Source organism: Schistocerca piceifrons, chromosome 9 (assembly GCF_021461385.2).
Source record: "Schistocerca piceifrons isolate TAMUIC-IGC-003096 chromosome 9, iqSchPice1.1, whole genome shotgun sequence".
Classification (NCBI taxonomy): Eukaryota; Metazoa; Arthropoda; class Insecta; order Orthoptera; family Acrididae; genus Schistocerca; species Schistocerca piceifrons.
The window spans coordinates 104,772,265-104,792,447 of NC_060146.1; the positions used below are offsets into that span (position 1 = coordinate 104,772,265).

Genomic DNA, 20,183 nt, shown 5'->3' on the forward strand with positions numbered 1-20,183 from the left:
AACACGGAAGTCATTACTGCTGCTGATAAAGTATACCATCATCACCAAGAAGACATATCGATTCAAATCCCAGAAACTCTTTTATATTTTTATCATATTTAGTAATCAGCAGAGACTATCTTTAAATCACACTAAGCGACACAACATAACGCTACTCGTAATATAAACGCATGCTCATAAATTAAGGATAATGCTGATATGTGGTGAAACAACGCTCTGGTGGGCGGTTTGCAGGTTTAAATCACCTCGGCGTATGACCAAGCGGTGCATTTGACCTGCGATCGTCACACGGTGGCGCTGGCAGCAGTCCACATACGCGGAGGTGTGTTGGTGCATGTCAGAGAGCGGTGCAGCGAGTAAGTGTGGCCGGCCGAAGTGGCCCCGCGGTTCTGGCGCTGCAGTCTGGAACCGCGAGACCGCTACGGTCGCAGGTTCGAATCCTGCCTCGGGCATGGATGTGTGTGATGTCCTTAGGTTAGTTAGGTTTAAGTAGTTCTAAGTTCTATGGGACTGATGACCTCAGATATTAAGTCCCATAGTGCTCAGAGCCATTTAAATTTTTGAAACACAGCAGGTCGCAGCACGGGCCCTCCGTGTGCCACAAAGCTTGATCTCAAGATTATGGCAACGATTCCAGCAGACAGGAAACGTGTCCTGGCGCTATAGTACCGGTCGTCCACAGTGTAAAACGCCACAAGAAGATCGATATCTCACCATCAGACGGCCAAGGAGTACTGCAGGTAGCGTTGCTCGGGACCTTACCGCAGCCAGTTGAACAGTTGTCTTCAGACACACAATCTACAGGCGACTGAACAGACCTGGTTTATTCGCCTGGAGACCTGTAAGGTGCAGTCCACTGACCCCTGGTCACAGGAGAGCCCGTAAAGCCTGGTGTCAAGAACACAGTACTTGGTCATTGGAACAGTGGTTAACGGACGAGTCCAGGTATAGTCTGAAAGTGATTCTTGCTGGATTTTCATCTGGCGTGAACCAGACACCAGATACCAACCCCTTAATGTCCTTGAAAGGGACACGTATGGAGGTGGTGGTTTGATGGTGCGGGGTGGGATTATGATTGGTGGACGTACACCCCTGCATGTCGTTGACAGAGGAACTGTAACAGGTCAGGTGTATCTGGACGTCATTTTGCACCAGTATGTCCGCCTTTTCAGGCGTGAAGTGGGTCCCACCTTCCTCCTGATGGATGATAACGCACGGCCCCACCGACTGCCGTCCTGGAGGAGTACCTTTCAAACAGAAGATATCAGGCGAATGGAGCGGCCTGCCTGTTCTCCAGACCTAAACCTCATCGAGCACGTCTGGGATACTCTCGGTCGACGTATCGCTGCACGTCTTCAAACCCCTACGACACTTCAGGAGCTCCGACAGGCGCTGGTGCAAGAGTGGGAGGCTATACCCCAGCAGCTGCTCGACCACCTGATCCAGAGTATGCCAACCCATCGTGCGACCTCCGTACGTGTGCATGATGATCATATCCCATATTGATGTCGGGGTACATGCGCAGGAAACAGTGGTGTTTTGTAGGACATGTGTTTCGGGACGGATTTCTCAACTTATCACCACTACCGTGGACTTACAGATCTGTGTCGTGTGTGTTCCCTATGTGCCTATGCTATTAGCGCCAGTTTTGTGTAGTGCCACGTTTTGTGGCACCACATTCTGCAGTTATCCTTAATTTATGAGCATGAGTGTAGTTATAAGACTGATATCAGTGCATCATAATTGGAAATTACTACAGTAACATTCACGATGAGATGGCTGAGAGAGGCCAATTCAAACGTATTCAGAATGAATAAAAATATCGGGGTGCGATTTTCGCAGAGCTATAGCGGACAATATGACTAATTTCCTGGCGTTCGCGTGCTCAGTCCGGAACCGCGCGACTGATACGCTCGCAGGTTCGAATACTGCCTCGGGAATGGATGTGTGTGGTGTCCTTAGGTTCGTTAGGTTTAAGTAGTTCTCAGTTCTAGGGGACTGATGACCACAGATGTTAAGTCCCATAGTGCTCAGAGCCATTTGAACCATTTGCACCACAGCAGCAGTACAGCTATCATTGCTGCACACACTCCCCAAAGCCGAATGCCCTAACCAACACAAACCTAAATTCACACTCTCAACTTATTTGTCACTTCTTAGATCATTGCTATTGCCGAGGCTCTCCAGCATTGGAATAGCACTGCAGCATTGGTCGTAATGTGGAAATATTACAGTAGGTGATCTGTAGATCTTGTAATTACATTTTAATTCATTTCTCCAGCTTCCATCATTATTGAAGATAAAGATGAACCTTGAATGTCTTGACTAAAATTTAATTATAAGATCAAAGTTAACAGTATAATGGCAGGCCAAATAATTCTAAATTAATTCTGCATTACACGTCAAAGTGACACAGATACATGACATTACTGTTCGACATGATCACAAAGACTCAGCAAACAACGGTCAGAATGTTCTACCAGTCGTCCAGTTCCTTGACAACAGAAATCTCCACCTTAGTCGCAGGGTGATACAGATATTCATAAACAACCTCATAGTATCATTCCATATAGTAAATTGATCTCCGCATCACAGTGCTCAATAATGATAAGAGGGTATGATGGCTGGCATTTTGTGAGTACATAGCGAGCGTTCTTCAAGGTGAAATTAGATTATTGATGTCTTAAATATATCACGAAAGGCAACGGCCTTGCTGCAGTGGATACACCGGTTCCCGTGAGATCACCGAAGTTAAGCGCTGTCGGACGTGGCCGGCACTTGGATGGGTGACCGTCCGGGCCGCCATGCGCTGTTGACATTTTTCGGGGTGCAATTGAAGAGCTACTCGACCGAATACATAGTGACGTCACCGAGAAGTGTTACCGAGGTGAATCTAGCGTCACCCAACTGTTCGCCATCGTTGTAGCTCAAAACTCGAGAGAGTCGTTTACATTTTCGTTGTTTCACTTGTGTAAGAAGTGAACAGTTAAGTGTCAACAAGTTTCCGCCCTACGTTTTAGGCCTGATCAATTGATTTGCTGTAGAAAAGTCCATGCAAAATGAGTTGCTGTAGGCGAAGGAGACGCCGAACGCGTTCAGAAGGTTCATGTCGGGAATATTGTGATGTTACTCTGGAAGACTTCGCTAATTCCTCCGTGAGCTTTGGACATGCTCGGTTAAAGAAACCAATGAGAAATGTTTTAAGAGAAGTAAAATCATTGACTGAAGCAACTGGTAGTAAAACATATGATGCTGCTGCTGAACATTCAGAAGAAAATGCTGATATGAATCAAGAAGTACCTGTGAGACCTACACGGAGAAGAAGGAAAACACCCCCTGAGAGAAATACCAGTACTGGTGTTAGATATCCAGTTGATCTTTGGTTTCTTATATCAGATTACATTGAACCAGAGTGTGTTGGAAAATTTGCAAGATTATGTAAAGATTCCCTACATGTTGTGCAGATTGCACAGTTTTGGTTGTCTTTGTACAGAAGATACTACAAACCAGGCACTCCTTTACCTGAAAAGCTGCAACCAGAATCAATGGTTCAACGGTATGGGCTGAGAGCCAGAGTAATAAGAGCTCTTTATTACATGCACAGACCATTTACCCTCAGATGTGCGAGTGCTACTCTCTCAAAATCAACAGTGTTGAACAGAAAGGTTGTTCGCCAGTGGTATCAGATTAACTTGGGATCAGGCTACTGGACATACTACTTAAAATTACAAGATATTAATCATACAAGCAAACCAATATCCTCGAACCTTGTTGAAGTGCTGGATGATATCATGATCAATAGAGAAGAAGGCTGCGTGACAATGATGATCGAGTGCTCACAGTTCGTGCACTTGCCCCTACTTATGGGAATGGTGTTGAGAGATATATCGGTTGTGTTGGGCACTGCACTCTTAGGTTCTCAGGCCCATTTGCAGTTTACCTACAGTGTTGCTAACACAGGACCAGCTGTGTGTGTAGATGTAGTTTACATAGTAAGTTTAAATTTTATTCACTGGTGGAATCCTTGTTACCCACATGCAAAACACCCACTCCCCTGCATAACTATTGCTGACTGTAAATGAAGAATTGGAGGTGGAATTACAGAATGAAAATGAAGTGTGATTGTGTTCTAAAGTTAAGTATTGTCTTTTCTACAACATTAATAAAGGAACTAATGTAAAAGATTTTGGTTTAAACATATCAACTTGTACGTTAAAAATTCAGTAATGAAACCAGTAAATAAATGCATTTGTGTATTCGTGTAAAAAAAAAAAAAAAAAATAGTAGCGGCGTCAGTCAAGAATACCATCATAACGACCGGAAGAGCGGTGTGCTGACCCCACGCCCCTCCTATACGCATCCTCCACTGAGGATGACACGGCGGTCGAATGGTCCCGATAGGCTACTCGTGGCCTGAAAACCGAGTGCTTAAATGTATCACGAAGTATATGATGTGAGAGAGATGTTTCATCTGACATATAGAACTTGAGGAACTGAAGCTAACCAGTGAACACAAATGATGGCTATTTGAAATGGAAACTGGAGATGCTAGTTGAAATGGTGAGAAATCTCCCACTCTAGAAAAATAACCAAAACAAAACAAAAGTGTTCGCAGTCAGTGTTATGATTAACTGCGGCACGCCATGTTTTGTTCCTTCTGTGCTACACTCAGCTTTGGGCCATTGTACTTATTAAGGACGTTCTCCAGTATTTTAATTTCAATTCATACTGTAACAGAGTTTCGTACAATAGATGCTGCTGGAAGGTAAGAAGAATTACTGAATTACTGTCGATGTGATAGTGTGTCTTCAGTTAAACTGAACAAAAGACTGAAACGATCACTTTTTTGTAAATTGCGACTTAGAAATTTGAAATGTGGATGAAAAACGCCTAAAATCTTCTTTCATAACGACGCGAAAGTGTGGCGCCCTGCGACATCATCCTCCGGGTTGACGGCGCTTCAAACAGCAACACAAACGAAAAATATGCCAGACCTCAATTTGGTGCGGAATTTCACCACAGCACCGACTGTGGACGTGTCACACGATGCGAAAATTGTTACACGTTCCTCTACTCATATCTCACTCCTTCTCTTGACACCATTGCAAAGGAGGTCAGAACTACAACGCCCAGTTTTGAAATTACGTGGCTTTCTTAACGGCGACGGAGAAAAAACGTTTAGTGGTAAGGCAAACTAAGTTCTGGCACACTTTTAGTAATCATCCAAATTAAATTAATTGATCAATTACTTACCAACACTCCTGACGACATCATTGGTTTTCCCCAGCTCGCACGTGCCCCTCTTCCTACATCACCCCTCTGGGCAATACCCTTCCCATACACAGAAAAAAAATTCCGATTTTGGCGGGATATTCAAAAAATGGTGGGAGATTAAAAATTTCGTGGTACATTCGAATTTTGGTGGTAAATTCGAATGATAATTACATTGTATTTCAGTGGACATAATAATAATATATTCTTTATTCATAAAACTTCAATTTACACTCACACTTATAGTCGACATGAAAAGGCCTTGGAGATGGCATAAAAGGCGGCAATGAAACCACTTCCTCCATTGGGGAGTCCATTCACACACATTTCATGGTCGAAAACGCTACGTGCAATAGAACTGTGTTCTTGACATCTTTTATACTGCTGGCACCTCCACACGACTCAGTCCTGCTCTAAGGATGCTTTGGGCCTGGAAATGCCGTTGAAAGTGATCGGACCCATTTGGAGTGGAGCATGACCTCAATTTTTGTTCTCATGTACGAGTTGGAAGCAGTAGTGACCGTCAAAGAGTATTTATGCTTTTTCAGCCTTCCTACAGCATGATCATCTCTGAGGTGGGGGAACGGACAAAAACATGAATAAAACGGCAAAGGCCCCATCTAACCCACTCCTCCACTCCTTCGCCCCCAATTTGACAACACTACCACGCAGTGCCAGGTGTGCACTTGAAAACTTTAGAAATGACTGATTGCCAGCCGGAGTAGCCGAGCGGTTCTAGGCGCTACAGTCTGGAACCGCGCGACCGCTATGGTCGCAGGTTCGAACACTGCCTCGTACATGGACGTATGTGATGTCCTTAGGTTAGTTAGGTTTAAGTATTTCTAAGTTCTAGGGGACTGATGACCACAGCAGTTAAGTCTCATAGTGCTCAGAGCCATTTGAACCAATGACTGATTCCTAAGCGCTTGTGGAAAGGTAATCCACTTGACACTTGTCAGGTTCCATATGCCCGCAGGTAGGTGGTAAAGCAGCACTGTAGCATCCATCAGCAGAAGGCTGCCAAGTGGGTTGCCTGCCCACGGGCGCCAATGGATTAGTTAAGGGTTGTGCCTGTATAGATACGTTTCCAAAGTGCTCAATAAAGATGTGTAGGTTGCAATGATGGGGTTGCGGAACTGGGGATTCGCAGAGGGACCATTTGCCATTTTATTGACATACACATCAATTTCGCATGTCCCTGCGACCTTGCCAAAAGAGAGTGTGAAACAGGAACGCTGGAAAAGCTTAAACACACTCTGCTGCTTCATCTAATGTTCTGATTTCGCTACAGTCCAAAGGTGTAAAGTCTTGTTCAAATGGGGTGCAGCCCCATAATGTCCTTAGAGGAGGGTAGAATTGTTGGGGATAAGGGTTCCATCAGTGTCAAAAGTTGTCAAGAATGTCATTCTGCTGCACACTGCACTGCAAACTAATCCTTTTAGATCGCAAAATGTGTCTAACTGAGCGTCTAAAATAAAAGGATGCTCTAATTGCTGCTCTCCTTAGGTCTATTTGTGTCCATTCTGGAAAGTGGCGTGTCTGAAATCTTTTCCTCAGCTACCCATAATGCGAAGTGCGATTTAAATGCTGGGCGTCGCCATTTTGCCTCCATAGGAGAGGCAGCAGGGGATGGGTGATATGTGGATAAGGGGGAAAGTGGCAACTTTCCAATTGTGTGAGATATACTGTTGTGTACATAGTTCCGCGTAGTCAGCGCGTACACAACTTTCCCACTAGAGCGCGCCCCGCTAAGCACAACAGTGCAGGCACAGCGCTCGTCCATCTCCGCACTACGAGATGGCGCTGTCTTAGAGACAGACCAAATTCTGCTTCCTCCGATTCGCGTATTAATATGTAACGCAGCCAATGAGATTGCTGCTAACGTAAAACCTTTTCTCCTCGCGGATCACACTCACACAGTGATACCTGAATGCGCAAGGTATTATAACGAGTGTATGATTAGTAGGTCTGCATTAGTCTGCAGTCTGCGCCTGATAAGATTGTCATATTCCTGTACATAGCCATGAAGAGAAATGTATAGACACTTTGTCAAGTACCAGAGATGTGTGAAAATAAGATTAATGTACTAAGACCAAAGGAACTTCAGATTGTCAATTGTAAACAGCATCCAGAATAAAGTTACATAATGTCTAAGATTTTTATTATTTTAATAAATGTGTGTGAAAATTAATCAAGTTCTGTTTAAAGTTGGTCACTATCAACCTGCTACTCTAAGTGTGCAAGTGGCATTTCTATCGTCTGACCTAATGGCAGAAGATAAACACGCCACAATAAGACCACGAGACATATTGCTGACACTCGCCTACTTCGTTAGAGCGATAAGTCAAATAATCTGATGGTGTGTGTACCAAAGGTCTTACAGTACGCACACCACATATACGCAGTGCACTGGATAGAACTGTGGTAGAGATTTCATGCCAATGTGACATATTTAACCCATCCTAAGTATTGAGACTTGTTGTCTAGGGGTAGCGTCTTTGATTCATAACCAAAACGTCTTCGGTCCCGGGTTCGATCCCCGACACTGCCTAAATTCTGATAAATAATCAGCATTGGCGGCCGAAGACTTCCGGCATAAGAAGTCAGCCTCATTCTGCCAACGGCCTTGTCAAAGAGGGCGGAGGAGCGGTTAGAGGTTCAGGGCACTCTCTTGTCCTAGGGGTGGGAAATTGCCCCTAAAGGCGGAGGAATCAGCAATGATCAACGACATGAGGATGCAGAAGGCAATGGAAACCACTGCATTAAAGACACGTAACGTGTATCCACAGGACATGTGGCCTGTAATTGAAGAAGTGTCATGATGATCTCTCCATTGGCAAAAGATTCCAGAATAGTCCCCCATTTGGATCTCCGGGAGGGGACTGCCAAGGGGGAGGTTACCATGAGAAAAAGATTGAATAATCTACGAAAGGATAACGTTCTACGAGTCGGGGCGTGGAATGTCAGAAGCTTGAACGTTGTAGGGAAACTAGAAAATCTGAAAAGGAAATGCAAAGGCTGAATCTCGATATAGTAGGGGTCAGTGAAGTGAAGTGGAAGGAAGACAAGGATTTCTGGTCACATGAGTATCGGGTAATATCAACTGCAGCAGAAAATGGTATAACAGGTGTAGGATTCGTTATGAATAGGAAGGTAGGGCAGAGGGTGTGTTACTGTGAACAGTTCAGTGACAGGGTTGTTCTAATCAGAATCGACAGCAGACCATCACCGACAACGATAGTTCAGGTATACATGTCGACGTCGCAAGCTGAAGATGAACAGATAGAGAAAGTGTATGAGGATATTTAAAGGGATGTAAAGGGGGATGAAAATCTAATAGTCACGGGCGACTGGAATGCAGTTGTAGGGGAAGGAGTAGAAGAAAAAGGTTACAGGAGAATATGGGCTTGGGACAAGGAATGAAAGAGGAAAAAGGCTAATTGATTTCTGTAACAAGTTTCAGCTAGTAATAGCGAATACCCTGTTCAAGAATCACAAGAGGAGGAGGTATACTTGGAAAAGGCCGGGAGATACGGGAAGATTTCAATTAGATTACATCATGGTCAGACAGAGATTCCGAAATCAGATACTGGATTGTAAGGCGTACCCAGGAGCAGATATAGACTCAGATCACAATATAGTAGTGATGAAGAGCAGGCTGAAGTTCAAGACATTAGTCAGGAAGAATCAATACGCAATGAAGTGGGATACGGAAGTGCTAAGGAATGAAGAGATACGTTTGAAGTTCTCTAACGCTATAGATACAGCAATAAGGAATAGCGCAGTGGGAAGTACAGTTGAAGAGGTATGGACATCTCTAAAAAGGGCCATCACAGAAGTTGGGAAGGAAAACATAGGTACAAAGAAGGCAGCTGCGAAGAAACCATGGGTAACAGAAGAAATACTTCAGTTGATTGATGAAAGGAGGAAGTACAAACATGTTCCGGGAAAATCAGGAATACAGAAATAGAAGTCGCTGAGGAATGAAATAAATAGGAAGTGCAGGGAAGCTAAGACGAAATGGCTGCAGGAAAAATGTGAAGACATCGAAAAAGATATGATTGTCAGAAGGACAGACTCAGCATACAGCAAAGTCAAAACAACCTTCGGTGACATTAAAAGCAACGGTGCTAACATTAAGAGTGCAACGGGAATTCTACTGTTAAATGCAGAGGAGAGAGCAGATATGTGGAAATAATACACTGAAAGCCTCTATGAGGGTGAAGATTTGTCTGATGTGATAGAAGAAGAAACACGAGTCGATTTAGAAGAGATAGGGGATCCAGTATTAGGATCGGAATTTAAAAGAGCTGTGGAGGACTTACGGTCAAATAAGGCAGAAGGGATAGATAACATTCCATCAGAATTTCTAAAATCATTGGGGGAAGTGGCAACAAAACGACTATTCACGTTGGTGTGTAGAATATATGAGTCTGGCGATATACCATCTGACTTTCGGAAAAGCATCATCCACACAATTCCGAAGACGGCAAGAGCTGACAAGTGCAAGAATTTTCGCACAATCAGCTTAACAGCTCATGCATCGAAGCTGCTTACAAGAATAACACACAGAAGAGTGGAAAAGAAAATTGAGAATGCGCTAGGTGACGATCAGTTTGGCTTTAGGAAAAGTAAAGGGACGAGAGATGCAGTTCTGATGTTGCGGCTAATAATGGAAGCAAGGCTAAAGAAAAATCAAGACACTTTCATAGGATTTGTCGACCTGGAAAAAACATTCGACAATATAAAATGGTGCAAGCTGTTCGAGATTCTGAAAAAAGTAGGGGTAAGCTATAGGGAGAGACGGGTCATATACAATATGTACAACAACCAAGAGGGAGTAATAAGAGTGGACGATCAAGAACGAAGTGCTCGTATTAAGAAGGGTGTAAGACAAGGCTGTAGCCTTTCGCCCCTACTCTTCAATCTGTACATCGAGGAAGCAATGATGGAAATAAAAGAAAGGTTCAGGAGTGGAATTAAAATACAAGGTGAAATGATATCAATGATACGATTCGCTGATGACTTTGCTATCCTGAGTGTAAGTGAAGAAGAATTAAATGATCTGCTGAACGGAATGAACAGTCTAATGAGTACACCGTATGGTTTGAGAGTAAATCGGAGAAAGACGAAGGTAATGAGAAGTAGTAGAAATGAGAACAGCGAGAAACTTAACATCAGGATTGATTGTCACGAAGCCTATGAAGTTAAGGAATTCTGCTACCTAGGCAGTAAAATAACCAATGACGGACGGAGGAAGGAGGACATCAAAAGCAGACTCGCTATGGCAAAAAAGGCATTTCTGGCCAAGAGAAGTCTACTAATATCAAATACCGGCCTTAATTTGAGGAAGAAATTTCTGAGGATGTACGTCTGGAGTACAGCATTGTATGGTAGTGAAACATGGACTGTGGGAAAACCGGAACAGAAGAGAATCGAAGCATTTGAGTTGTGGTGCTACAGACGAATGTTGAAAATTAGGTGGACTGATAAGGTAAGGAATGAGGAGGTTCTACACAGAACTGGAGAGGAAAGGAATATGTGGAAAACACTGATAAGGAGAAGGGACATGATGATAGGACATCTGCTAAGACGTGAGGGAATGACTTCCATGGTACTAGAGGGAGGTGTAGAGGGCAAAAACTGTAGAGGAAGGCAGAGATTGGAATACGTCAAGCAAATAATTGAGGATGTAGGTTGCAATTGCTACTCTGAGATGAAGAGGTTAGCACTGGAAAGGAATTCGTGACAGGCTGCATCAAACCAGTCAGTAGACTGATGACGTGAATTTCCGAGCGCTGTCCTGATTTTTGAATGTGTCGATACCTTGCTGTCTGAAGTGCCGCCAAGTGTGGCATCGCGCCACGCTTTTGCACCATTGCACAGGAATGTTGCGGATATTTTTGAGCCCAATTTCAATCTTCTCCGTCACAATGCGACAAAATGTCGGTGTATCAAATTACTGAATCTCACATTCTTCTGCCCAGTGACAATGGTCATTAGCCACAAATAGTGGGGAACTACACAGATGTGGGGCATACTACTGGTCAGTACAGTCGCTGTCTCTAAAATCGAAAGAAACTGCCCTCTTCGCTGCACCTGCGTCCACGCTGAGGTCAAGCGGTCAGCAGTGCCGTTTCTCCACACTGCTGGCCCACCAAATGGCGAAAGGTAGACAGGTGGTGCGGGGCCAGCCAACAGCCAGTGGGAGAGCGCGCTGGCCGGTCACGTGACCGTCGTTAGCGGTGCTTTACGGCGCGACGCGGCTGCGCCCTGGTGGCCATTACCCGCAACTAATTTGCTAAGTGCGCGCGGCCCGGGGCTGTGTGATGGTAGAAGGGGTGTGAGGCCAGGACTACCTGCTGCTGAGGCGCCCCCCCCCCCCCCCCCTCGCCTCAGCAGCAGGTAGTCCGGGCGGGGGGGGGAGGGAGGATGAGGCGTGCTGGAGGTGAAGGCACGCCAAGGGGCTGCAAATCACCCGCAGGCGGCGGCCGGGGCATGTTGGGGCGGAACAGGGCGAGGGGAGAGTATCGTACGGCACAGTACTCCCTACCCTAATAGGGTGCCCCAGGGAAGTGCGAGGCGCGCAAGACTACATAGTAGCGCCCTGTGCGTGCTGTCGGTACAAATATCAACACGAGGTGTCTGCTTACGTTGGCATCACTGCCAACAGCTGTCATAGCAGTCCCAGAGGAGAAGTTAAATTCTAACTGATTACACAAGCACCATACAAAAAATTCTGTGTGATCTTTTTCACAAAGAGATGTTCTGTAATAAATTTGTAATCCTGATTTTGAAAAGTACTTTCATTTTCTATCACGTCACAATTTTTAATAAAATATGGTATTAGAAAAGTTTAAACATACTGCCTGAAAAATGGATAAAGCACCCAGAAATGATTGCGACAAGAACATTCGAGAAACTACAGGTGTTATGAACGTTTACCGAGAATCATTCTACCCACGCGGTTTTCGCGAATGGAGAAGGGAAGGGGGAACAGACAGCGCCACCATAAGTAAGTACCCTCTGCCACACACACTGCTAGGAGGATTGCAGGCTGCAGTGGTAACTGTAGATGTTATTCGAGGTTTCTTGCGAGCAGCACGATACAGAAATGAGAAGTCAAAATTTGGTAAAAGCATTACATTTGATACACAGTTTATCCTATGGAGAAAAATGAACCAACGCATCACGAAGGAAGGAATTATGCGAATGGGACAGAAATCGGTAGATGTCATGTACATGTACAGACAAGCCAATGATTACAATATCAGAAATATTGGGTGACTTATTCAAGACAAAGGTTACCTCAAATTATTGTCGGGTTTCCAGCCGGATCAAAAGGTCATCTGAGCACATTGTTTCAGCAGTCCACCTGGCCACCATCTTCAGGTCAGAAAAGCTACGCTGCTCTCGCCGATAACTGATTCCACTCACAAATGACTGCACCTATATAAGCATCGGAAGTACAACAGCGCATGCGCTAGATACAGGGCGCACGCTTTCAATCATTCCTGCTGCCCCCTGGTGCAAAAAGAGTTGCACCGCCTCCGGTGGTGAATGTTGCTGGAAACGATATATCGTTACAAATCATTATTCATAGCCGGCCGATTCAGATGCCGTTGTTTCTTCATATCTGATAAAACTTGATTCAAAGTTTTACTTAGCGGGTATCCATTATCACGATTAGTGATATTATCTGCTAGTCTGATTTCGACAGATTCTTTTAAAACACAATCGCAGTACCGCGAAGCATTTGCAGCTACTTGCGTCTCATTGTATAGCATCCTGCGTCTCTCTGTAAGGCAAGGCTCAGCCACCGCAGATTTTTCTGGTTGTAATAATCGCGTATGGCGATGTTGTTCAATACACCTCTCGTTGACGGTACGAATTGTGCGCACTGTATCTAGCGCATGCGCTGTTGTACTTCCGATGCTTATAAAGGTGCAGTCATTTGCGAGTGGAATCAGTAATCGGCGTGAGCAGCGTAGCTTTTCTCACCTGATCATGGCGGCCAGGTGGACCGCTGAAATATTGTTCTCAGATGACCCTTTTATCCGGCTGGAAACTAGACAAGAATTTGATATACTAATACGCCGGGAAAGTCTACATAGCCACATGAAAGATTGCCAGTGATAAGATTCGCTGACGACATTGCTATCTTCAGCGAAACTCATCATGAACTGTAGGATCTGTAGGGTGAAATGAACAGTTTAACAGTGAAGACTATGGATTTAGAATACACCGAAGAAAAACGAAAGTAATGAGGAGTAGCGGAAATGAGGTTAGCGATAAACTTAATATCAAAACTAGAGACCACAATGTAGAAGTGAAGGAAATGTGCTACCTTTGAAGCCAAATAACAGGTGACCGATGAAGCGGAAGGCATAAAAAGCTGGAGTGCAGAAGCTTTCCTAGCCAAAGGAAATCTAATAGTACCGAAGAGCGGCCTTAATCTGAAGAGTAAATTTCTGAGAATGTACGTTTCGAGCACCGAATTACACGGAAGTTAATCTTGATCTGCAAGAAAACCAGAAAAGAAGAGAAAATATAGCATCTGGGATTTGGAGCTAAAGAACTATGTAAAAAATATTGGGGATTGATAAAGCAGGGATCGAGTAGGTTCCTCCACAAAGTTGGCGAGGAATGGGACATGTGGAAAACAGTGACGAGAAGAAGGGAGGGAATAAGAGGACACTTTTTAACACATCAAGGGACAGCTTCCATGGTAAATCAGGAAGCTGTAAAGGGCAAAAACTGTAGGAGAAGGCAGAGATTGGAGTGTAACCAACAAATAAATCCGAGCGTTGAGTGCGACTGCTAATCGCGGATGAAGACATTGGTGGAAGAGTAAAGCAAATCGTGGCGGACCACGTCAAACCAGTCACAAGACTATTGCCACCCCCACCACCCGCCCCCCTCCGATAAAGAAAGATAGTTCGATGTGCTCCACTTTAATATGGCAACAAACCAGGCAAAGTTTCCGCATTGCTTGACCTGTGACCTATGAAATACAGTTTCTACGAAGCAACTTTTGTGTTATGTGAGTTGCAAACCAGTCACAGACAGTGTGAATGAATCGTGTTTAGAATATAAGAAGCGCGAAAGAACGTTTAGTGCACAGTTGTTTATCGTTCCTAGTTCTAATCTGTATTCCACAGGTGCTGCAATGGAGACGTTTCCGTTTCAGGCAAGACACCTGCAAGAAGTCTGTAGCAAGTTCAAAAAATGGTTCAAATGGCTCTGAGCACTATGGGACTTAACATCTTAGGTCATCAGTCCGCTAGAACTTAGAACTACTTATACCTAACTAACCTAAGCACATCACACACATCCATGCCCGAGGCAGGATTCGAACCTGCGACCGTAGCAGTCGCGCAGTTCCGGACTAAAGCGCCTAGAACCGCGCGGCCACCGCGGCCGGCTGTATCAAGTGATACGGAGATACTGTTTCCTCCAGTGACGCTTGGGGCAACCGTATGAGCTGACAGTGTAGAGTGGAGAACTGTTCTGTCATAGTACGCTGGCAATTAGGAAGAGCTGCGAACATCTCTAGGCCTTACAATTGGGCAGACATGGTTTCACCATTTACGTTTCTCCGAATAATTCAGTAAATGCCATTCGGCTATTGCGTCCCCGCAAGTTTCCAGTTAAATTCCCAGTCTAGATGGAAGACACGATAAAAGCTTCCAAACTCTGCCAAGAGATGGAGCTATCTGTGGCGCTGTGCTTTGAAATACAGTTTGAAGATAGGGGTTGGGTTGCGTTGTTTGGGGGAGGAGACCAGACAGCGAGGTCATCGGCCTCATCGGACTAGGGAAGGACAAGGAAGGAAGTTGGCCTTTCCTTTTCAAAGGACCCATCCCGGCATTTGCCTGGAGCGATTCAGGGAAATCGCGGAAAACCTAAATCAGGATGGCCGGACGCAGGATTGAACCGTCGTCCTCCCGAATGCGCGTCCAGTGTGCTAACCACTGCGCCACCTCGTTCGGTCAAGATCGGAGGCCTGCAGCGACTGAGGGTAAAACCTCTAATTTCACAATACACAATATTTTTGTTAATCCTGTTCTCCTGCTTTCTTTTCTGCAGTTGCTAAGACTGGCGAAAGAAATCTTGTGAGTCCTCTGAGCCAATATTCTCTCTTTCTCGTCCTAAAATATAAAATGATTTAGAGGATTAATGTACAATGTAGTACACACGAAGGTGTTGAACACTCGCCAGTTTCATAAAAAAATATCATACAAAGACGTCCCCTCGATTCCCTAACTACAAAGAGATGACAAATTAGTTCAGCGTTTTTCATGCTTACTGTGTTCCAAAATGATCCTTATAACTTTGATCACGCATATTTCAGAAATGAGTATATGCATAATGCCAGACGTACCTAAAGCCGTAGTAGCCGTTTAACAGAGTTCGTTGTGAGAGCCATACGACGCACGTAGATTATCTAAACGAGATTACAGTTACTTCCGTGTCCGGCGTCTCGTATCCTCATTAAGGTGTGCAACTGGCAACTGCTACTTTGTGCCAGGAAGGGCTCGGAACAAGGGAAGTGTCCAGGCGTCTCGGAGTGAACCAAAGCGATGAAGCGATGTTGTTCGGAAATGGAGGAGATACAGAGAGACAGGAACTGTCGATGACATGCCTCGCTCAGGCCGCCCAAGGGCTACTACTGCAGTGGATGACCGCTACCTACGGATTATTGCTCGGAGAAACCCTGACAGCAACACCACAATGTTGAATAATGCTGGCGGCCGCGGTGGTCTAGTAGTTCTAGGCGCTCAGTCCGGAACCGCGCGACTGATACGGTCGCAGGTTCGAATCCTGCCTGGGGCATGGATGTTTGTGATGTCCTTAGGTTAGATAGGTTTAAGTTGTTCTAAGGTCTAGGGGACTGATGACCACAGATGTTAAGTCCCATAGTGCTCGGAGCCATTTGAACCATTTTTTTTTTTTTTTTTTTTTTTTTTGGATAATGCTTTTCGTGCAGCCATAGGACGCCGTGTTACGACTCAAACTGCGCGCAATAGGCTGCATGACGCTCAACTTCACTCCCGACGTCCATGGCGAGGTCCATCTTTGCAACCACGACACCATGCAGCGCGGTACAGATGGGCCCAACAACACGCCGAATGGACCGCTCAGGATTGGCATCACGTTCTCTTCACCGATCAGTGTCGCTTATGCCTTCAACCAGACAATCGTCGGAGACGTGTTCGGAGGCAATCCGATCAGCTTGAACGCCTTAGACACATTGCCCAGTGAGCGCAGCAAGACGGAGGTTCCCTGATGTTTTGAAGTGACAATATGTGGGGCCGACGTTCGCCGCTGGTGGTCATGGAAGGCGCCGTAACGGCTGTACGATACGTGAATACCGTCCTCCGATCGATAGTGCAACCAAATGGGCAGCATACTGGCGAGGCATGCGTCTTCACGGACGACAGTTCGCGCCCCCATCGTGCACATCTTGTAAATGACTTCCTTCAGGATAACGACATCACTCGACTAGAGTGGCCAGCGTGTTCTCCAAACATGAACACTATCGAACATGCCTGGGATAGATTGAAAAGAGCTGTTTATGGACGGCGTGACCCACCAACCACTCTGACAGATCTACGCCAAATCGCCGTTGAGGAGCGCGACAATCTGAGCCAACAGAGCCTTGATGAACTTGTGGATAGTATGCCACGACGGTTACTGGCATGCACCAATTCAAGAAGACCTCTACTGGGTATTAGAGGTAACGGTGTGCACAGCAATCTGGACCACCACACACTTTTAATCACGTATTGTATATTTCCAAATGGCTAAATGCCAGCACAGCCCAATTGAAAGTTTACCTACTAACGGCTTCCAGAAGCAACAAAAACTTTATTTCCAGGATTTCATATAAGTTTATTTATTTAATCGTATGGCTAGGGCCCCCCATCGGTCAGACCGTTCGCCGGTTGCCGGTCTCTCAATCTGACGCCTCTTCGGCGACCTGCAGTCGATGAGGATGATAGGATGATGATGAGGACAGCACAACACCCAGTCCCTGGCGGAAAAAATTTCCCGACCCAGACGGGAAACGAACCTGGGCCCAAAGGATTGACTATCCGTCGCGCTGACCATTCAGCTACCGTGGGCGGACTTTATATAAGTACTACGCGAATGTAAAAAGCTGTCATAATCTGCTTATTAAAAGGGTATATTCTTACATTAAAGGGTTAACGCAACAGTTGAAGTATTAAAGCTATAAACTGTATATTGGTCTTGAGGCAGCACACCTCACACAGTGCGCAAATTAACCACGCGGTATTCATCCAGTATTTGAGAATGAAAGTTTTTGGGAATGAAAGCATTTAGGGACTTGTAACAAACTTTGCCCATGGAACCAAGTATTTAGAAACTTTTTCTCGTAGACTGTACCCAAAAATAATGGAAGAAATAAACATTGTAGCTTATTACATTTTCGTTGTTCACGCACTAGAGCTTCAGTATCAGGTACCAGTTTCTCATTTATTAATTCTTTACTACGAACTCTCCTCGCAACACATTTTACAGACAACGCCCACATATACCTGCGAAACTACTGTCAGAGCCCCAGAGCAATTTAATTATAACTCGATTACGAGAGAGAAGTTAAAGAAGCAGCGAGCGCTGAGATACAGAGGCTAGCAGAAGCGCCGTAGGGAAAGTGGAGCAAGAGAACAAATGCGTAAACGAGACAGTGCCAGTACACCAGAGTTTTCAGTCGTTGCTGGACGACTCCACCCCGGACACAGTAGGCCGGCCGTCACATAGTATGCAGATAGTACTAAAAATGTGTCAGGGAAAGCTGGGCTGATCTTCTAAAAAGCGTGTGTAAGGGCAGCTTTGAGTGGTAGAGAGCAGAGTTACGGAGCCAGCACTGAAGAAGGAATGAACCACCATCACGTCGGTAGTAGCCGCTACCTCACCTACGAGAAGACGGATTTCTCCGGAGGGCACAGCTACAACTGTTCGGTAAACAGCAAACTTTAATTCTTTCACTGGAATAGTATTGACCAGAGACAGCCTGTCCTATTTCATACCAGAGTTGTGTAGTAATTTAGTTATTAGTAGGAACAAGTCACTGTCTGGATTTGTCTCCTGGAATAAATACACTATCTGATCAAAAATACCCAGACACTTGGCTAAAAATGACTTACAAGTTCGTGGCGCCCTGCATTGGTAATGCTGGAATTCAGTATGGTGTTGGCCCAACCTTAGCCTTGATGACAGCATACACTCCGACAGGCATACGTTCAATCAGATGCTGGAAGGTTTCTTAGGGAGTGACAAGTGACAGCCCATTCCTCACGAAGTGCTGCACTGAGGAGAGGTATCGGTGTCGGTCGGTGAGGCCTGGCACGAAGTCGGGGTTCTATAGGATTCAGGCCAGGACTCTGTGCATTTCAGTCCATTACAGGGATGTTATTGTCATGTAACCACTCCGCCACAGGTCGTGCATTATGAACAGGTGCTCTATCGTGTTGAAAGATGCACTCGCCATCCTTGAATTGCTCTTCAACAGCGGGAAGCAAGAAGGTGCATAAAACCTCAATGTAGGCCCGTGGTGTGATATTGTCACGCAAAACAACAAGGGATGCAAGCCCCCTCCATAAAAAACACGATCACGCCATAACCCCAGCGCCTACGAATTTCACTGTTGGCACTACACACGCTGACAGATGACTTTGACTGGGCATTCGCCATACCCACACCCTGCCAATGGATCGCCACATTGTGTACCGTGATTCGTCACTCTACATAACGTTTTAACAGTCTTCAATCGTCCAATGTTTACGCTCCTTACAGCAAGCGAGGCGTCGTTTATCATTTACCAGCGTGATGTGTGGCTTATGAGCAGCGACTCGACCATGAAATCCAAATTTTCTCACCTCCCACCTAAATGCCATTGTGCTTGCAATGGATCTTGATGTAGTTTGGAATTCCTGTGTGATGGTCTGGATAGATGTCTGCCTGTTACATAGTACGACCCTCTTCAACTGTCGGCGGTCTCTGTCAGTCAACAGACGAGGTCGGCCTGTATGCTTTTGTGCTGTACGTGTCCCTTCACGTTTCTACTTCACTATCCCATAGGAAACAGTAGACCTAGGGATGTTTAGGACTGTGGACATCTCGCGTACAGATGTATGACGCAAGTGACACCCAGTCACCTGACAACGTTGTTCGAAGTCCGTGAGTTCCGCGGAGCGCCCCATTCTGCTCTCTCACGATGTCTAATGACTACTGAGGTCGCTGATACGCGGGACCAGGCAGTGGATGGCAGCACAATGCACATAAAATGAAAAACGTATGTTTTTGGGGGTGTCCGGATACTTTTGATCACGTAGCGTAGGCGAAGGAACTACTTAGTACTGCAAGACCACACAGATGGGTTATATGTCATGCCGGAGAGGCCTGGCACGAAGTCGGCGTTCCAAAACATCCCAAAAGTGTTCTATAGGGCTAAGGTCAGGACTCTGTGCAGGCCAGATCATTACAAGCATGTTATTGTCGTGTAACCACTCCGCCACAGGTCGTGCATTATGAACAGGTGCTCGATCGTGTTGAAAGATGCAATCGCCATTTCCGAATTGCTGTTCAACAGTGGGAACCAAGAAGGTGCTTCAAACATCAATGTAGGCGTATGCTGTGATAGTGCCACGCAAAACAACAAGGGGTGCAAGCCCCTTCCATGAAAAACACGACCACACCATAACACCATCGCCTACGAATTTTACTCTTGGCGCTACACACGATGGCAGATGACGTTCACCGGGCATTAGCCATACCCACACCCTGCCATCGGATCGCCACATTGTGTACCGTGATTCGTCACTTCACACAACGTTTTTTCCACTGTTCAATCGTCCAATGTTTATGCTCATTACACCAAGCGAGGC

At 45.5% G+C, this 20,183-nt stretch overlaps 1 protein-coding gene and 1 pseudogene across 1 annotated transcript; both read left to right on the plus strand.

Moving 5' to 3' along the window:
* Nucleotides 1–2,700: 2,700 nt before the first annotated feature.
* On the plus strand, nucleotides 2,701–2,818 carry LOC124717433 (annotated as a pseudogene).
* Nucleotides 2,819–2,982: 164 nt separating this feature from the next.
* On the plus strand, nucleotides 2,983–4,111 carry LOC124717195 (transmembrane protein 183-like). The gene has a single exon (XM_047243973.1). The coding sequence runs from the start codon at nucleotides 3,060–3,062 to the stop codon at nucleotides 4,080–4,082; it is 1,023 nt and encodes a 340-aa protein (XP_047099929.1). The 5' UTR covers nucleotides 2,983–3,059; the 3' UTR covers nucleotides 4,083–4,111.
* The last annotated feature ends 16,072 nt before the right edge of the window (nucleotides 4,112–20,183 follow it).